General features: G+C 38.8%; 1 protein-coding gene across 2 annotated transcripts in view; it reads left to right on the top strand.

Annotated features, from left to right (window-relative positions):
- Positions 1–13,699, top strand: part of FRAS1 (Fraser extracellular matrix complex subunit 1) — a 500,829-nt gene that overhangs the window by 230,978 nt on the left and 256,152 nt on the right. For both annotated transcript variants that reach the window (XM_077143064.1, XM_077143062.1), the window contains exons 7-13: positions 1,460–1,543; positions 2,815–2,916; positions 3,085–3,276; positions 8,178–8,267; positions 10,021–10,053; positions 11,413–11,560; positions 12,980–13,123. In XM_077143064.1, coding sequence (XP_076999179.1) covers positions 1,460–1,543; positions 2,815–2,916; positions 3,085–3,276; positions 8,178–8,267; positions 10,021–10,053; positions 11,413–11,560; positions 12,980–13,123 — 793 coding nt within the window. The remainder of the gene's footprint in view (positions 1–1,459; positions 1,544–2,814; positions 2,917–3,084; positions 3,277–8,177; positions 8,268–10,020; positions 10,054–11,412; positions 11,561–12,979; positions 13,124–13,699) is intronic.

Below are 13,699 nucleotides of genomic sequence, written 5' to 3'. Positions count from 1 at the left end.
ACCAAGGTGGGTGAAAGCGTAGGGATGGCATTCTGTCTGTACCTCAGCAACAGTGGTCACATATAGGAGTGATGAAGACCATATATATATATATATTTTAACATGGGCAGGCACCAGGAATCGAACCCGGGTCCTCTGGCATGGCAGGCAAGCATTCTTGCTTGCTGAGCCACCGTGGCCCACCCATGAAGGCCATATTTTGTTTGACCTAGGACGGCAGAAATTTTTGGAAGAAATGATGCTTTTTCTCTTCATATAGGCTTGCACAGAAAAGGAAGGTTCCAGAATGTCTTATGGTCAGTGGGACTACCTTGGCACTGGCAGTAGATTGGCTGTTAGGTCTACTTTTTGAAGGTGGAGTTTTCATCTCTTTATATCTTAAAGTTATTGCAGTGGGAAGATATTTTGTCAACAGCTGTTAGCAGAACTAAGCTGTAGACTTCATCATAGATATTTTTGTTTATGGAGAATTAAACACTATAATTAAATCTCTCTCTAATGGCTATCCCACCCAAAATTGCAACAGTCTTGCCTTAGTTTCCTAGGGCAACTGTAACAAAGTACCTCAAACTAGGTGACTTAGAACAACAGATTTTTATTGTCTCATAGTTCTAGGGGATAGAAGTATGAACTTCAGGTGTTGCAGGTCCTGCTCCTTCTGCAGCATGTAGAGAAGAGTCTTTCTATGCCACAATCCTGGCTTTTGGCAGTGATTTGCCAGCAATCCTTAGCATTCTTTGCTTCAAGTAGTCACATGGCCATCTTCCCTTTGTCTATGTTCATATTTCCTCTTCTTACAAGGATATTAGTCATGTTAAGGGAGCACCCTACTCCAGTATGACCTCATTTTAACTTGCCTAATTCCATCTGTCATAACACCATTTCCCAATAGGTCACATTCTGAGGTATTGAGTATTAGGATTTCAATGTATCTTTTGGGGGAACACAATTCAATCTGCAAAAGATTTAATTCTAGATATCTAGGGGTATGATTAATCTCTTTCTCTTTTTTTAACACCTTAAGGGTCTTCCTAAATACACATATATGGATTCATATAAAGATACAAAAGAACAGGCAGTGGCTTATCAGGGAAGGGGATACATTTACTTTTGAGTTCGGAGGTGACTCAGCAGGAGGATGCATTTTTTGAGGGTTGACATTATTGGTGCCTACAAGTGGGTGCTCTGAAGTCCTACCTTTTATTATTATTATTATTTGTCCTTTTATTTGTTCTTAGAAGAGGCTGTGACTTGAGGAATGTCTAAACTTCTTAAGTCACACTGACTTTGGAAATGCTAAGTCTTATCGAAGCCCCAGGTGACAAATAAATGCTAAATAAGAGGAAATTGCTGTTATGGAGGCTTGAAGCACATGCCTGAGTTGGCTGTGAATTCAATTTTTCTCCTGCTTGTGGATTTTATTAACATTTCCTTTTGATGCATTGTTTTGGGTGTGAAGAATGAAACCATAGTCCGAGTCCCTGGAAAATGTTGCCCACGGTGCTCTGCGAGGTCCTGCTCTGTGGCTGGCCAAGTGCATGAGGTAACTTTTGATGTCCCACATGTAGGTGGTTTGACACAAGTTCTCACACATCTGCCTTCTACCCTTTCAACCGTTGCCCTCATGTCTTTGACTTTTTGCCAGGATTAGTAACTCAATCCATAAACGGCTTTTTTTTCTCTTCATGGAAAGCCTTTATGAAAATATTAAGTTGAAGAGGATTAGAAATATAAAGGAATGTGCTGGCAAGCAGCATCTGGTTCATAAACCTTGGTGAACTTACTGTTCACACATTTTGAAAGGAAAAAAATGCTTTACATTGTTTACCATCAGTTTACATTTAGCTTTGAGACTCTGCGAATGTGGTACATTGCTGCTTTGGTTGGATTTTATGTACTGATATCCAGGAACACCCTCCACCTTACACTGGTGGGGGCGGGGGTAGAAGGTAAGGGAGAGAGAGAAGGGAGATGAGAGGCTGTTTTAGCAGATAGATGTCTCAACAATTCTAGATGGGTCACTTGAAATCTCAGTGAAAAGAAACTAATTGGGAAAGATTCTGCATGTACCAGATCTGTACTGTCTACTAGTCACACATGTGACTTGAGTTATATTTTTATTGGACAGTGCTGTTCTGAACTAATTTTTTCTAGAAGAGACAGCTTTCTAAGATAGGTCAGTTTAGGGTTCAGTGATATCCTCAAGGATCTAAGCTTTTTAAATCTTTCTACCCTGCTGTCCTCAGCATGTGTCCATTTGCTTTAGTCCCAACATGGCTTCCTTAGCTCCAGGTAGCTCATCATCATACAAATATCACCAATGGGATGGGCTTTTCTTCTTTTATCGAGGAGAAGACTCTTCAATCTCCACCATACTAGCAAACTTCCCTGACATCTTCTAGTTAATATTGGGACAATGCCTATGCCCTAGTTGCAAGGGAATCTGGGAAAACTATTATCTGATAGTGAGACCCAGGCCTTCAGGTATAGAACATGAGTTCAGGATTGATTATTGATTAGCCAACCCATAGTATCTGCTACAACTTTCTTTTCATCTCCATGTTTCCAGAACCTATATGTGCCTGACATGGAGTGGGCTCACAACATTTATGTGGAATGAAATAGTTGAGCGAAAATGAATCCAAAGCTCTCTTTAGATGTTTATTGACTTTTTTAGAGGTTGTTGTCACCTAAGTGATATAATTCAATGTGGCTGCATTTTAAATTGTAATAAAAAATTGTGTTTCATTTGTCTCTGTTTCTATTCAATATATATGACTGTTTTTCCACTTCTTTTTCCCTTTCTGGGCTCAGCATGGTGAGCAGTGGAGTGAAAATGCCTGTACCACGTGTGTATGTGACTGGGGTGAAGTTAGGTGCCACAAACAAGCCTGTCCACCACTAAGATGCGAGAAGGTATTTGAGAGTGTGTGGCCGGATTTTCTGAGCTTTATTCTGGGTTAGGTGGGTGGTGGGGCGAAAGCAGTATGGTGATGTTCTAGCTCTTTCTGCCCTGATTGGCTCTGAGGTTTTCACTGTTTTCTGATCATGACCTTTCACCCACCACCGTCTCCATGACCTCAGGGTCAGAGCAGGGTTCGGCATCATGGGCAGTGCTGCGTGGAGTGCGTGTCTCCTGCTGGAAACTGCTCGTACGAGGGGATTGTGCGGTACCAGGATGAAATGTGGAAGGGCTCAGCCTGTGAGTTCTGCATATGTGACCGAGGCCAAGTTACCTGCCGGATGGGAGAGTGTGCCAAAGTGAAGTGTGCCCAGGTAAGAAGCAAAGGCATTGCCATTTGGTCTATAACAGGTCTTTCGCCTGGGATAGGTGGTCCCCTGCCTGTTCCATAGCTCTTGGCAGCAGTGAGTATGGATGGCAGGTTGACTGCTCACGTTTTGAGTGGGCTCCTAGCACAAAGATTCTGCAGTTTAATGTGAATGTTGATATTTGTTCAGGCTGGCTGGGAACAGCCCTCTGGAGCTTTCAGTTCTTAGTGCATCTGGTCAGATTGGAAGCCCTGAGCCAGAGAGATGTGAAGCAAAAGGGCTGGATAAGGGACATCGGCCTATCAGTCAGTGCAGCTGGACCACTTTGCTGGTGGTATGCCCAGCTCACCATGGTTGTGAAACCAAATCCTGCAGTTGTGCCAGAAACCTGGCTTCTGCTGCAGGTCTCGCTGGCAGCATTTAGTAGAAAGGAGAGCCAGTACCTAAGGGGTCGCACCTGTGGGTCAGAAAGAAAACAAAACGTTTCTAATTTTTAATTTTTTACAATTTTAAAAAAAGAGAGCAGGAAGAGAACCTCATAAACAATTAGCTCTGTTGACTTCTGTCTGCAAAATTTCTAGAAGCTTCTAACAAAGGAGCCTCTGTTTGGGCTGTAGATATATATTATAAGGAAATTTCTTTTTCTTTACGATTCAATTTTGACCCATTGCAAAACAAATTGCCTCTAAAGTTGTCTCTTGCTCTCTCACCGCTCCCATCTGCCCCACCAATTTTCCTCAGCGTTGTGAACTTGAGTTGGTGAGGGAAATGTGAAAGGTCTGAAGCTCTGGGTGTCTGCGGAGGCGTTTTCTTTCTAGTTCTTCTCCCTTATTTCTCGGTTCCTCTTAACACTGGGCATGAGGAGGAACACCCTCTCAAACACGGCTGTCAGTGACAGGATTATTTTTCATTTTGCCTCCCACTTCTAAGTCTTGGCAGAGTTGAAACATATTTCGGTAAAAAGGGTGTTGCTTTTTGCAGATTTATTCCCCCTGACGCCTTTTCATTTCCTTTCCTTCTTTATGTTAGGGGAGTCAGAATGTTGGATGAAGATGAGAAAAAATCCTGGTCCGGGGTCTTTTCTTTCCCTCTCTGTGCTTAGACTGAGGCTGGGCTTCTTAGTTTTGGCAGCCTGCCCAGAGGGTGTTGGGTGATTTCCCAAGGTTTTAATTTGTCTAATATCCCAGGGTTTATGGAAAATGTGAGAGAGGTGATCCTGGTAGGGCAGCTCCTTATGTTATCTAGTTTTAATCAGGTCTGAACACAGAGTCTCACTGACAGAAAATAATTGAACCCATGATCCCAGTGTTAACGCATCCCCAGGTGTCCTCCTATGTTAGCATGAGGCAAGTCCTCTTATCTGTTCTTAGGAAAAATGGGGATCAACTGCTGAAGTAGGTGCCTCAGTATTCCTCATACTGCCCTATAACAACGTCTCTTCCCTTTCTCATTTCCCTTCTGTCTTCTTTCTCCAGATCTTTAATCATCTAAATTACTTTCTTCCAAAAATTTGTTTCCCAAATTTTGTTTAAGGTATTTGGTTCCAAACTGAAAACACTACCAGAAATGAAATTTTGCCCGAAATTAAACGTTATGAAAAATTCCTTCTTTGTATGCCATACCTCTTTAAATATCTAATTATTGAACTTGTTAAAACTTGGGAATACTAACTTGCGAACTCCTGTTTAGTTTCTCTCTCTGTTGATATAAAAGTAAGACACATTCTGTTCTCAAGAGTTCCCAGAATTTGAGGAAAATCTGTTCTGTAAACAGAAATTATATTATAATACCTATGATTATGGAAATAATTAAATGCATTAGAAGCACCCCGGAGGAAATGGCTACCTCTTGCAAGGGGAATTGTGAGAGTACTCTTACTGGTGTTTTTATTTAATTCTACCCTGCTTTTTGCCAGCTTCTTTCTCTAAAACATCAAGGTCATTTGATTTCGAGTCTTGGATACCAAGGAACCAAGGGTGGATTAAATCTAAGTGTATGCCCACAAAAGGGCTTAGATGCGAATCTGTGGAAGAAGAGGAAAAAAATGTCCAGCTTTCACCATTGTAATCATTATCACATTGATTATCAATAGCATTGCTCTAGATGGTATCAAAACCAGCGTACAATTTTTCTTTGTTGGGAAAGGAGAAAATGGCATGACCCTTATCTTCAATAAATCAAACCAAATCCCTAGACATCAAAACATAAAGAAATCAGCTGTTGATCAGCACAACATGATGATTTTCGTTTTTCTGTTTTTCATGATGTCTTTGAACGGGAATTCAGATGAAGATGTCAGATTACTTTTTTAAAAATAAACTTAATCAAATATGGGATGTAAAATGATGGGGGAAAGTGGATTGAGGCTTATAGCAAAGTGTATGGAAGAAGGGAGGAGTAGATATGCCTTAAATGTGAGTTATCTTTTCTTTTACCAGTGGAGGAAAGTACACTCAAAAAATGTGTTTTCTTGTGGGATAAAGAGGCGAATGTAACTTAGAGAGTATTTGGCGTGGTAGATGTGGTGTGCTTTGATGGGGAAGGGTTAGCAGATTTGATCTGGTCTGTGCAGCAGAATCCTCTTAAAAAGAAAATAATTATTTCTGTTTCACAAAGCAGTTTTGCTCAAAGCAAAAGATAAATGTAATTGGACCAAGTTCCCCACCACTGAGAACTGATGCAGTTGGGGCATCTAGGTTTCTTCTATAAATAGCGAATCTATTTAGAACTTCCTACCTCATCAAAATTGAATCTTTATTCTCCAGGAGCAGTGCTGTCTGTATTTACAGTAGTGTTTGATGGCTCAGAAAGCCCTTATTCTTTGCCCATTTGGAGTAATGTGAGCTTATTTTCAGTTTTGCTTGTAGATATTGTAGTGGCCACTCAAGAATCTGTCACGTGTTTTTGTCTTTAAAAGTAGTACACAGGGTAGGCCACCGTGGCTCAGCAGGCAGAGTTCTTGCCTGCCATGCCCCGGGGTTCGATTCCCCCTGCCTGCCCATGCAAAAAAGAAAAAGAAAAGTAGTACACATACTCTGTCTTATTTCAAAACACGGTTTTCAGAGACTTAGACTGCATGCATATAAACCCCTTTAAATGTTTGAAAGCAAATTTCATTAGTTTCTTGGTTAGGCCTTCACTACCAGCTGATTTGTCACCTTTCTGCAAAACAATTTATATGTAAATATGTCTATTCTTTACAACACCCACTGCTCTTATTGGCCTCTGATTGACATTATATTTTGATGGACAGTGTTTTATGTAATTCCCATCTTGCTGAAATAACTTTTTAGACATCATAGCTAGTTACAGTCATTCATGTATTTTTATGCTATTTTTAAAAGTTAATTTTTATCTAGTATTAAAAGAATGTGTAGTTACTCTAGAAATGTTTGAATATTAAAGAAAAAGAATAAAAGGAAACTTGAAACTTTACCTATAATGCTACTGTCCAAAGATGACCAATGCTTTTATTTTATATTTTTATTTAATGTTCAGGTTTTTAAACATAAAATATTGATCCTCGTTTATGCAATATTGTATTATTTTTCGTTTAACAAGATTTCTTTAGCATGGTTTCATTTAACGTGGCACTTAAAAATACATTTTTTTTTTTTGGGCATGGGCAGGCACTGTTTGTCGAACCCAGGTCTCTGGCATGGCAGGCAAGAACTCTGCCTGCTGAGCCACCATGGCCTGCCCTAAAATACATTTTAAATGTAATATAGACTCAAAATTAAATAATATATTCATTTATAAAACAGTATCATTTTTTAGAAATCAGGTACTTCTTTAGAGAGAAGATAATACTTTAAAGACTAGTCTTTAGCAAAGATATTGATATTAGATATTAGTATATGCATATGAAAAATTGATCATATTAGATGTTAGAATATGCATATGAAAAATTATAAACAAAGATTGGATTTTTGAAGTGGGTTCTCTAAATCTCTAATTCTGTGACAGGATTGTGCTTTCTAAGTTATAGAATTTAGAATTATATAATTTCTAGGGCATTCTCTCAGTGGTAATTCTTGCCTGCATGCAGGAGATCCAGATTCGACTCCCAGAGCCTACACATGCCAAAAATAGAAAATCAAGGCAAAACAAAACAAAAAACCTTCCTTTGGATGGTGCAACGGTGGCTCGATGGCAGAATTCTCTCCTGCCATACCGGAGACCTGGGTTCTATTCCCAGAGCCTAAAAACAAAGAATTATATAATTTTTTGGGTAAAAAACCAAAATTTTTTGGAAGTATTGGTATTGGGAAATTAAGGGGTCAAGACTTTGGACGGTTAAACATTTGGAAAGTGAAACTACAGTGCCACAGCATTTCATTTCTTCTTCTATTTAAAAATAGTGATTTATGTGAGTTGGATAACATATTAAGACCTTCAGAATACTGAATGTAGTTTTCCATTGTTTAATTTATGCCTGAGACCACAGCTGTACATAAAGGGATGGATCTGATTTTGTATTCAATGGGAAAATGTTGTTCTAATTTGAGCACTGTTAATGAAACCACAGTCTTCAATTCAAGTGTGATATAATTCAGAAAGTGTCATCCTTTTCTGAAACTCATAATTTTCCAAGGCTATAACCTTAACCTTGGCCATCTTATTCATATGAGCTCCTGACCATGGATAGGAAATTATGGTCAAAATCAGTTCACAAGTTTCATCAGCACTGGAGAAAAGAGCACTTTGTGAGCTATGGTGCGACAAGACTTTCCACAGGGCAGAGATTAAATAAGTGGTGGTGTGAAGTGAAGGGGTGTGCTGAAGCTTTCATTCCAGGCAGGTGCTAAAGCTTTCATTCCAGGCAGCAACCCAGCTGCTTCTCAATTTAGCACTGCTACCTGGAGATGTTAATTTGATATGTGCCACTGCAACCCTTATTTCTACAGGGTGAAGAATTAATTCACTTAGATGGAAAATGCTGTCCTGAATGCATTTCAAGCAATAGCTATTGTGTTTATGAAGAAAATGCAGACTTTGTAAGTATTGGGCTAATACTGAAGACTGTAAAAGAAATATATTATTCAGAATTTAATCAGAGGAGATTGCATTCTCTGTCCTTTTATCCCTTCATTTATTCAGCCGATGTTTTGAGCATCCACCACGTGCAGGGCACCAGGGAAACAGGAGTGAGCAGAACTGGCAGAGTCCCTGCTCTCATGAAGCTTACGTTCTAGTGCAGAGACACAGACAATAAACAAACATGTCAGGTGATGATGAGAACTATTAAAAAGAATAAAGCACTTTAAGAGAGCTAGGGAATGACTGGGGTGTGTGCTGTTTTTATTTAAGATGATCAGGGAAGTCCTCTCTTATTTGGAGAAATTCAAGCAAGACCTGTAGAAAGTGAGGGAGCGAAGACACATGGCTAACTGGGGGGAAACCTACTAGGATGAGGAAACTGCAAATGCAAAGGCAATGAGGCGGAAGTGTGCTTGGCATTCCAAGAAACAGCAAGACAGTGAGCATGTCTGGAACAAAAAGATTGAAGGGAAAAGGAACTAGAAATGTGGCCCAGAAGTAGACCATAAGTTTCTTGTGTTTTATCCTTGGCAGAATTTGAGCAAAACAGGGCTGGGATCAAGCAGTGCTCTTGTAAAGGATCATTTTGGCCGCTCTGTAGTGAGTGACAGCAGGGCGTCCAGTGAGAAGCCTCGTACCATAGTCTAGATAAAGGGTGCTTGGTCTAGGCAGGGAAGTGGTCGCTGTGGTGAAAAATGGTTAGGCTCTAGGAATATTTTGCAGGTAGGACTGACAGAATCTTGATGGATTGGAAGTGAAGTGAAGTTCCATTTGTTAAGGTTTCAGTTCTCCCTATATCTTTATTTTTTTATTATATCAGTTCCCCCCAAGTTTTTTTTTATCTTAATCTCTTCAAATGTGCCCTAGTTATGTAACCCACAATGGGGCTTTGGAATGTTAATAAATTCAGTTTGTTCCTAAAAATATGCCGGTTGATCATGAATACAACTGCGTCATTGACCGACCATAATAGAATTATGAGAATGAGAGTGAGCTGCTTTGATCTGTAAACTTTTCCTTTGTGATTTGGATAAACTGCAACTGTCATTCTTCCAGTGATTTTGTGTATGCTGGGGAGGCAGTGTTGTGTAGATAGTTTAACAGCACACACTCTGGGCTCAAATCCCTACTCTTTCACCTACTAACTGTGATATTGGAAAAATTAAATAATCCTCAATCATAAAACAGGGATAATAATAGTACCTACCTCATGGGGCACTCAGAACAGTGTTGGCACATCAAAAATGCTTTAAAATAGGTATTATTATTATTATTATGCTGTTGGCTTTGTTTCATAGTGATATTTCATAATTGAGTTAACCTTGAATTTAGGACACTAAAGGCTCCCTATAAATGCTGAATTAGTATTTTCTCAATGATAATCAACTATCCTTTCCCAGCTTGGAATTTGTCCTTAGAAGCTTAGATTCCTTAGCGGTAAAGTTATTCTAATTGAGAGGAATTGAAGACAAATGTTCAGACAAAAGTGGAAATAAAAACTCAAAAGAGTTCCTAAGCATGATGTCTTCACCTTTCATTGGTATGCTTCTCTTGTTTTCAGTATAGACAGACTTTCTTTTGATTTAAAGTAAGTGAATGAAGTTACATGCTACTTGAGGGAAAATGGATAACTCCTAATAAAAAAAAATGAATAGATCAACCTAATGGTGTTTTTAGGGGTATAATAAATACTTTTCTCTCTGTTCTTAGATGTCCACAAATGTGAGTGAAAAACGAATTCCAGTAAGTACAGATTTTTAACTTGTGCTTAGCTATTTCTCAAGTTGTTTTAGGTGCTAATCTGTCTGACATATGTTGGAAAACATTAATGCCTTAGGATTTTTAGCAGTTATGTTTGATGGGCACCATGGTTTGAACTTTGCTTATTTTTTTTCCACGAATGATAGTTGTTTTTATCCAATACAAAGTCCTATATATTTCCTTCCCCTTTCTTGTGATAATTTTTTCCTTCTGATTTTTTTCTGGCCTAGAAGACTCAGCTTAACCTTCAGTGGAATTTCATGCACTGAATGGTTGCTGGAGAAAATGCCTCTTGGGTTTGGGGAAGTTGAAATTATACTGAGTATTCATTCTCTCTAGGTTGTTTGCAGGATAATGTTATTTGGCTTCTTTTTATGGACATTTGTGAGTGTGTTTGTTCACACAAGTGAGCCTACAATTTTGGAGGTTATAGAATAAGGGGCCAGGAATTCTGGTCTGTCTCGAAATGGAAGAAAAGCACTTCTGTTGTCAGAAGAGAATATTTCTCAGTTTTTTTAAGACTGCTATACATTATCATGAAATACTTTGGGATATCTATCAGCAGTAAGCCTAATAATGAACATTTTATCAAATTTTTATTTTAAAATATTCCTTCCTATTCTCTACTTTTTTTTTTTTTTATCTCCCTCATCACTCTGATACATTCTGGTAGAAACCTTTGTCTCTTTTATATTTCCAGGTTGAGTGAGTTTGTGAGCAAAAATGAATTGCCCTTTATGATTCACTTTGGATTCTCTGTCAAAGTGCTAAAGTTTATTATCATAATTTGCTTGACTGAAGAGAGTATTTTACTGTGAAGGAGCCAATGGCATATCTACAGCTCATGAAAAATGGGCAAATGGGCCTGCGAAAGCTTTAATTTTAAGAACACAATGACTCTACTATTGCAATAACCATAAGGAAATTCAGGGCTTTCACCAAGTTTCCTACTATTGTTAGAGGTTGTATTTAATGTCCCTGCTAATCACTAGGTACCCAGTAATCCCCTCTAGTGTATGTGTGTGTTGGTGAGATAGGTTGAAAAACAAGTATTAAATGCTTCTGGCTTATTCTGGTAACCCAGAATGCTTTCAGTTTACCCCTGTTCCTGGGTCCTACATTAAAATTATAAAACAAGAAGAAGAAATACTGCCCTTTTGCGTTTAGACTCTTCTGCTATTGTCCTATTTCAGAGTTAGGTTTGACATGGCCCTGATTAGGTGCCAGGATATCACTTTGCCCTTCATCTGTCCCTCGTGAAATCAGAGGCTCTTCACCAGAAAACTGTCTCTTGAATTACTGGGCTCTGATAACAATGTCATTCTTTATTGTTTCATGTAGGAGGGAGAGAAGTGGGAGGATGGCCCTTGCAAGGTGTGTGAGTGCCGGGGGGCTCAGGTGACATGCTATGAGCCCTCTTGTCCACCCTGCCCAGTGGCCACACTAGCCATGGTGGTGAAGGGACAGTGCTGTCCAGATTGCATATCAGGTGGGTCCACGTCCAATTTATTTCTGCTGAAATGTTTTTGCTGCCACAGAATTCGGAGATCCTCTTTTACGGCCCTCACTTCTTTTTCGTTCGTCACCTGGTGATTGGTTGGTTTGTTTCTTCCTAATTTTTCTAACAAATGACACTAATTAATCTTTGTCCATGTAACTGCCAAACTCCACTGATATATGTACATGTGACCCTCGACGAGTCACTTACTACCACCCCAACCCCCTCTATATCTTAATTTTTTGTTGATCAAATGTGCCTTACTTGTTCTTGAAAAATTGTGAAAATCAAATTATATAATGTTCACAAATTTATAAAGTCAAATAGGTGTTAAGACTGTTCCATATTTGAAGATATGAAAATAATTGCTCAAAGTTCATAATGGATTTTTTTTAAGGTAAGTTATTAAACAGATGGTTCCTTTTGGAGTGCTCAAATGGAATTTTGAAGTTTAAAGTCTCATTAATTTCTTCCCAAAGAAAATTTTATCTACTTGTTCTGCAACTCTGCTTTCAAATCACCTGGGGTTGAATTAGTTCCAGTTGATAATTGTTGGCAAGCATTGGAGTTGCTCTAGTTGAGGAATAATTTGCCTATAAGCTTTGTCTCTCTTGGAGAAGTGGCATTTTCTTCCATTCATATTTTATAATTAATTGTTTTCATCTCTGCCCCCCAATTTTTCATATTGACCGTTGCTCTTTTGCACTCAATTTATTTTGGCTAATCACAGTGTTTCCGTGAAGAGTTTAATGTGGGAAAAGCAAAGTAACATTATGGCTTAATTATGTTACCTGTACCAAAGTGTTCTTTGGGCTTTCTGAAACAAATATTTGGCATATTGTTAGCTGCTAAACATTGAAAGTCAGGTCCTTGACAACTTCAAAACCTGAAAGAACTTCTTTACTGATAGATACCACTAAATTCAAGGATAATTCCAATTACTGGGAATGAGATTTGCAATTTTAGAAAAATGAAGAAAACTAGTGGTACTTTTTCAGAAGATAACTATTATTTTTAAAAATTGTTGGTGTGTGTCTTAACTTTCCATGCATTCCAGAGCTTACGAAGAACATCTAGGAAATGGTAAATTGTTGAATCTGTTTAAATATATATGACAGAGCTGGTTGGTTCCATTCCTAGAGGCATTCTAGAAGGTAGAAGCATTAATGGGGCTGGTAGTAATGTTTTCAGTACCTTCAGTTTGGGGCTAAGGGAGACAGTGACACCTTTTCAGACAAGGAAGTGTTCTTTGAAATCTTGCATTGAAATATATGTTTACTATTTGGAGGCCTTTATCATACCTAAGTTCCATCCTATACTACTCTGTATGCTATGGTTTCCTTTTTGGAAGACGTAAGAGAAATCATATGGTCTTTACTGAGTTCTCTTCTACTTTGTCCTTGATTTTAGTTCATTGCCACGCAGACTGCTTGACTTGTTCTCAGTCTCCTGACCACTGTGACCTCTGCCTTGACCCCACGAAGTTCCTGCAGAATGGACGGTGTGTGCACAGCTGTGGACTGGGATTTTACCACGCTGGCAGTCTCTGTTTAGGTATGGCTCCAGGCAGACAACCTAGAGGTGGCAGACATGGAAACTCCTCAAAGGCTGTTATTCTCAAACTGAAACTCAGTTTTGTCAAGGAGGGGTCATGTAAACATGAGATGTATAATTCCAAAAAGCATCAGGAGGAAGTAAGGTCACTGTGCTGGTTATTTGGCCTCTTTACCTGCAGGTCTCCTTCTAATGTTTACAAGAATTTCAATGCTTCCAGGAAGATAGGCAATGTGAACTACTGAATAATTGTTTAGTAGTCATGGCTGGATTTTTCATTTGTGAAGATTTCAACAATAGGATGCTTGGTATCTTTTATTAAACCATTCATTTAATTCAGGATAGAACTTTAGAACTGACATGGACTTCAGAGATCACTTATTAGAACTTTCTCATTAGCAAATGTGGACCCATGGGCTGGAGAGACTAACTGACTTGCCAACATCATTCAGATAATTGATAATAGAACTTACCTTTTGTGGGTTATGGCAGAGAAGCCAGAATGAGTTCAGTATCAGGATTCTTATACATCTTACAAAAATTATTGCTTATCATGTTCTATCTATTTGCCTGGAA

This window comes from Tamandua tetradactyla, chromosome 24 (genome assembly GCF_023851605.1).
Source record: "Tamandua tetradactyla isolate mTamTet1 chromosome 24, mTamTet1.pri, whole genome shotgun sequence".
NCBI classification, from domain to species: Eukaryota; Metazoa; Chordata; class Mammalia; order Pilosa; family Myrmecophagidae; genus Tamandua; species Tamandua tetradactyla.
This window is presented reverse-complemented; position numbering and strand designations above follow the sequence as displayed.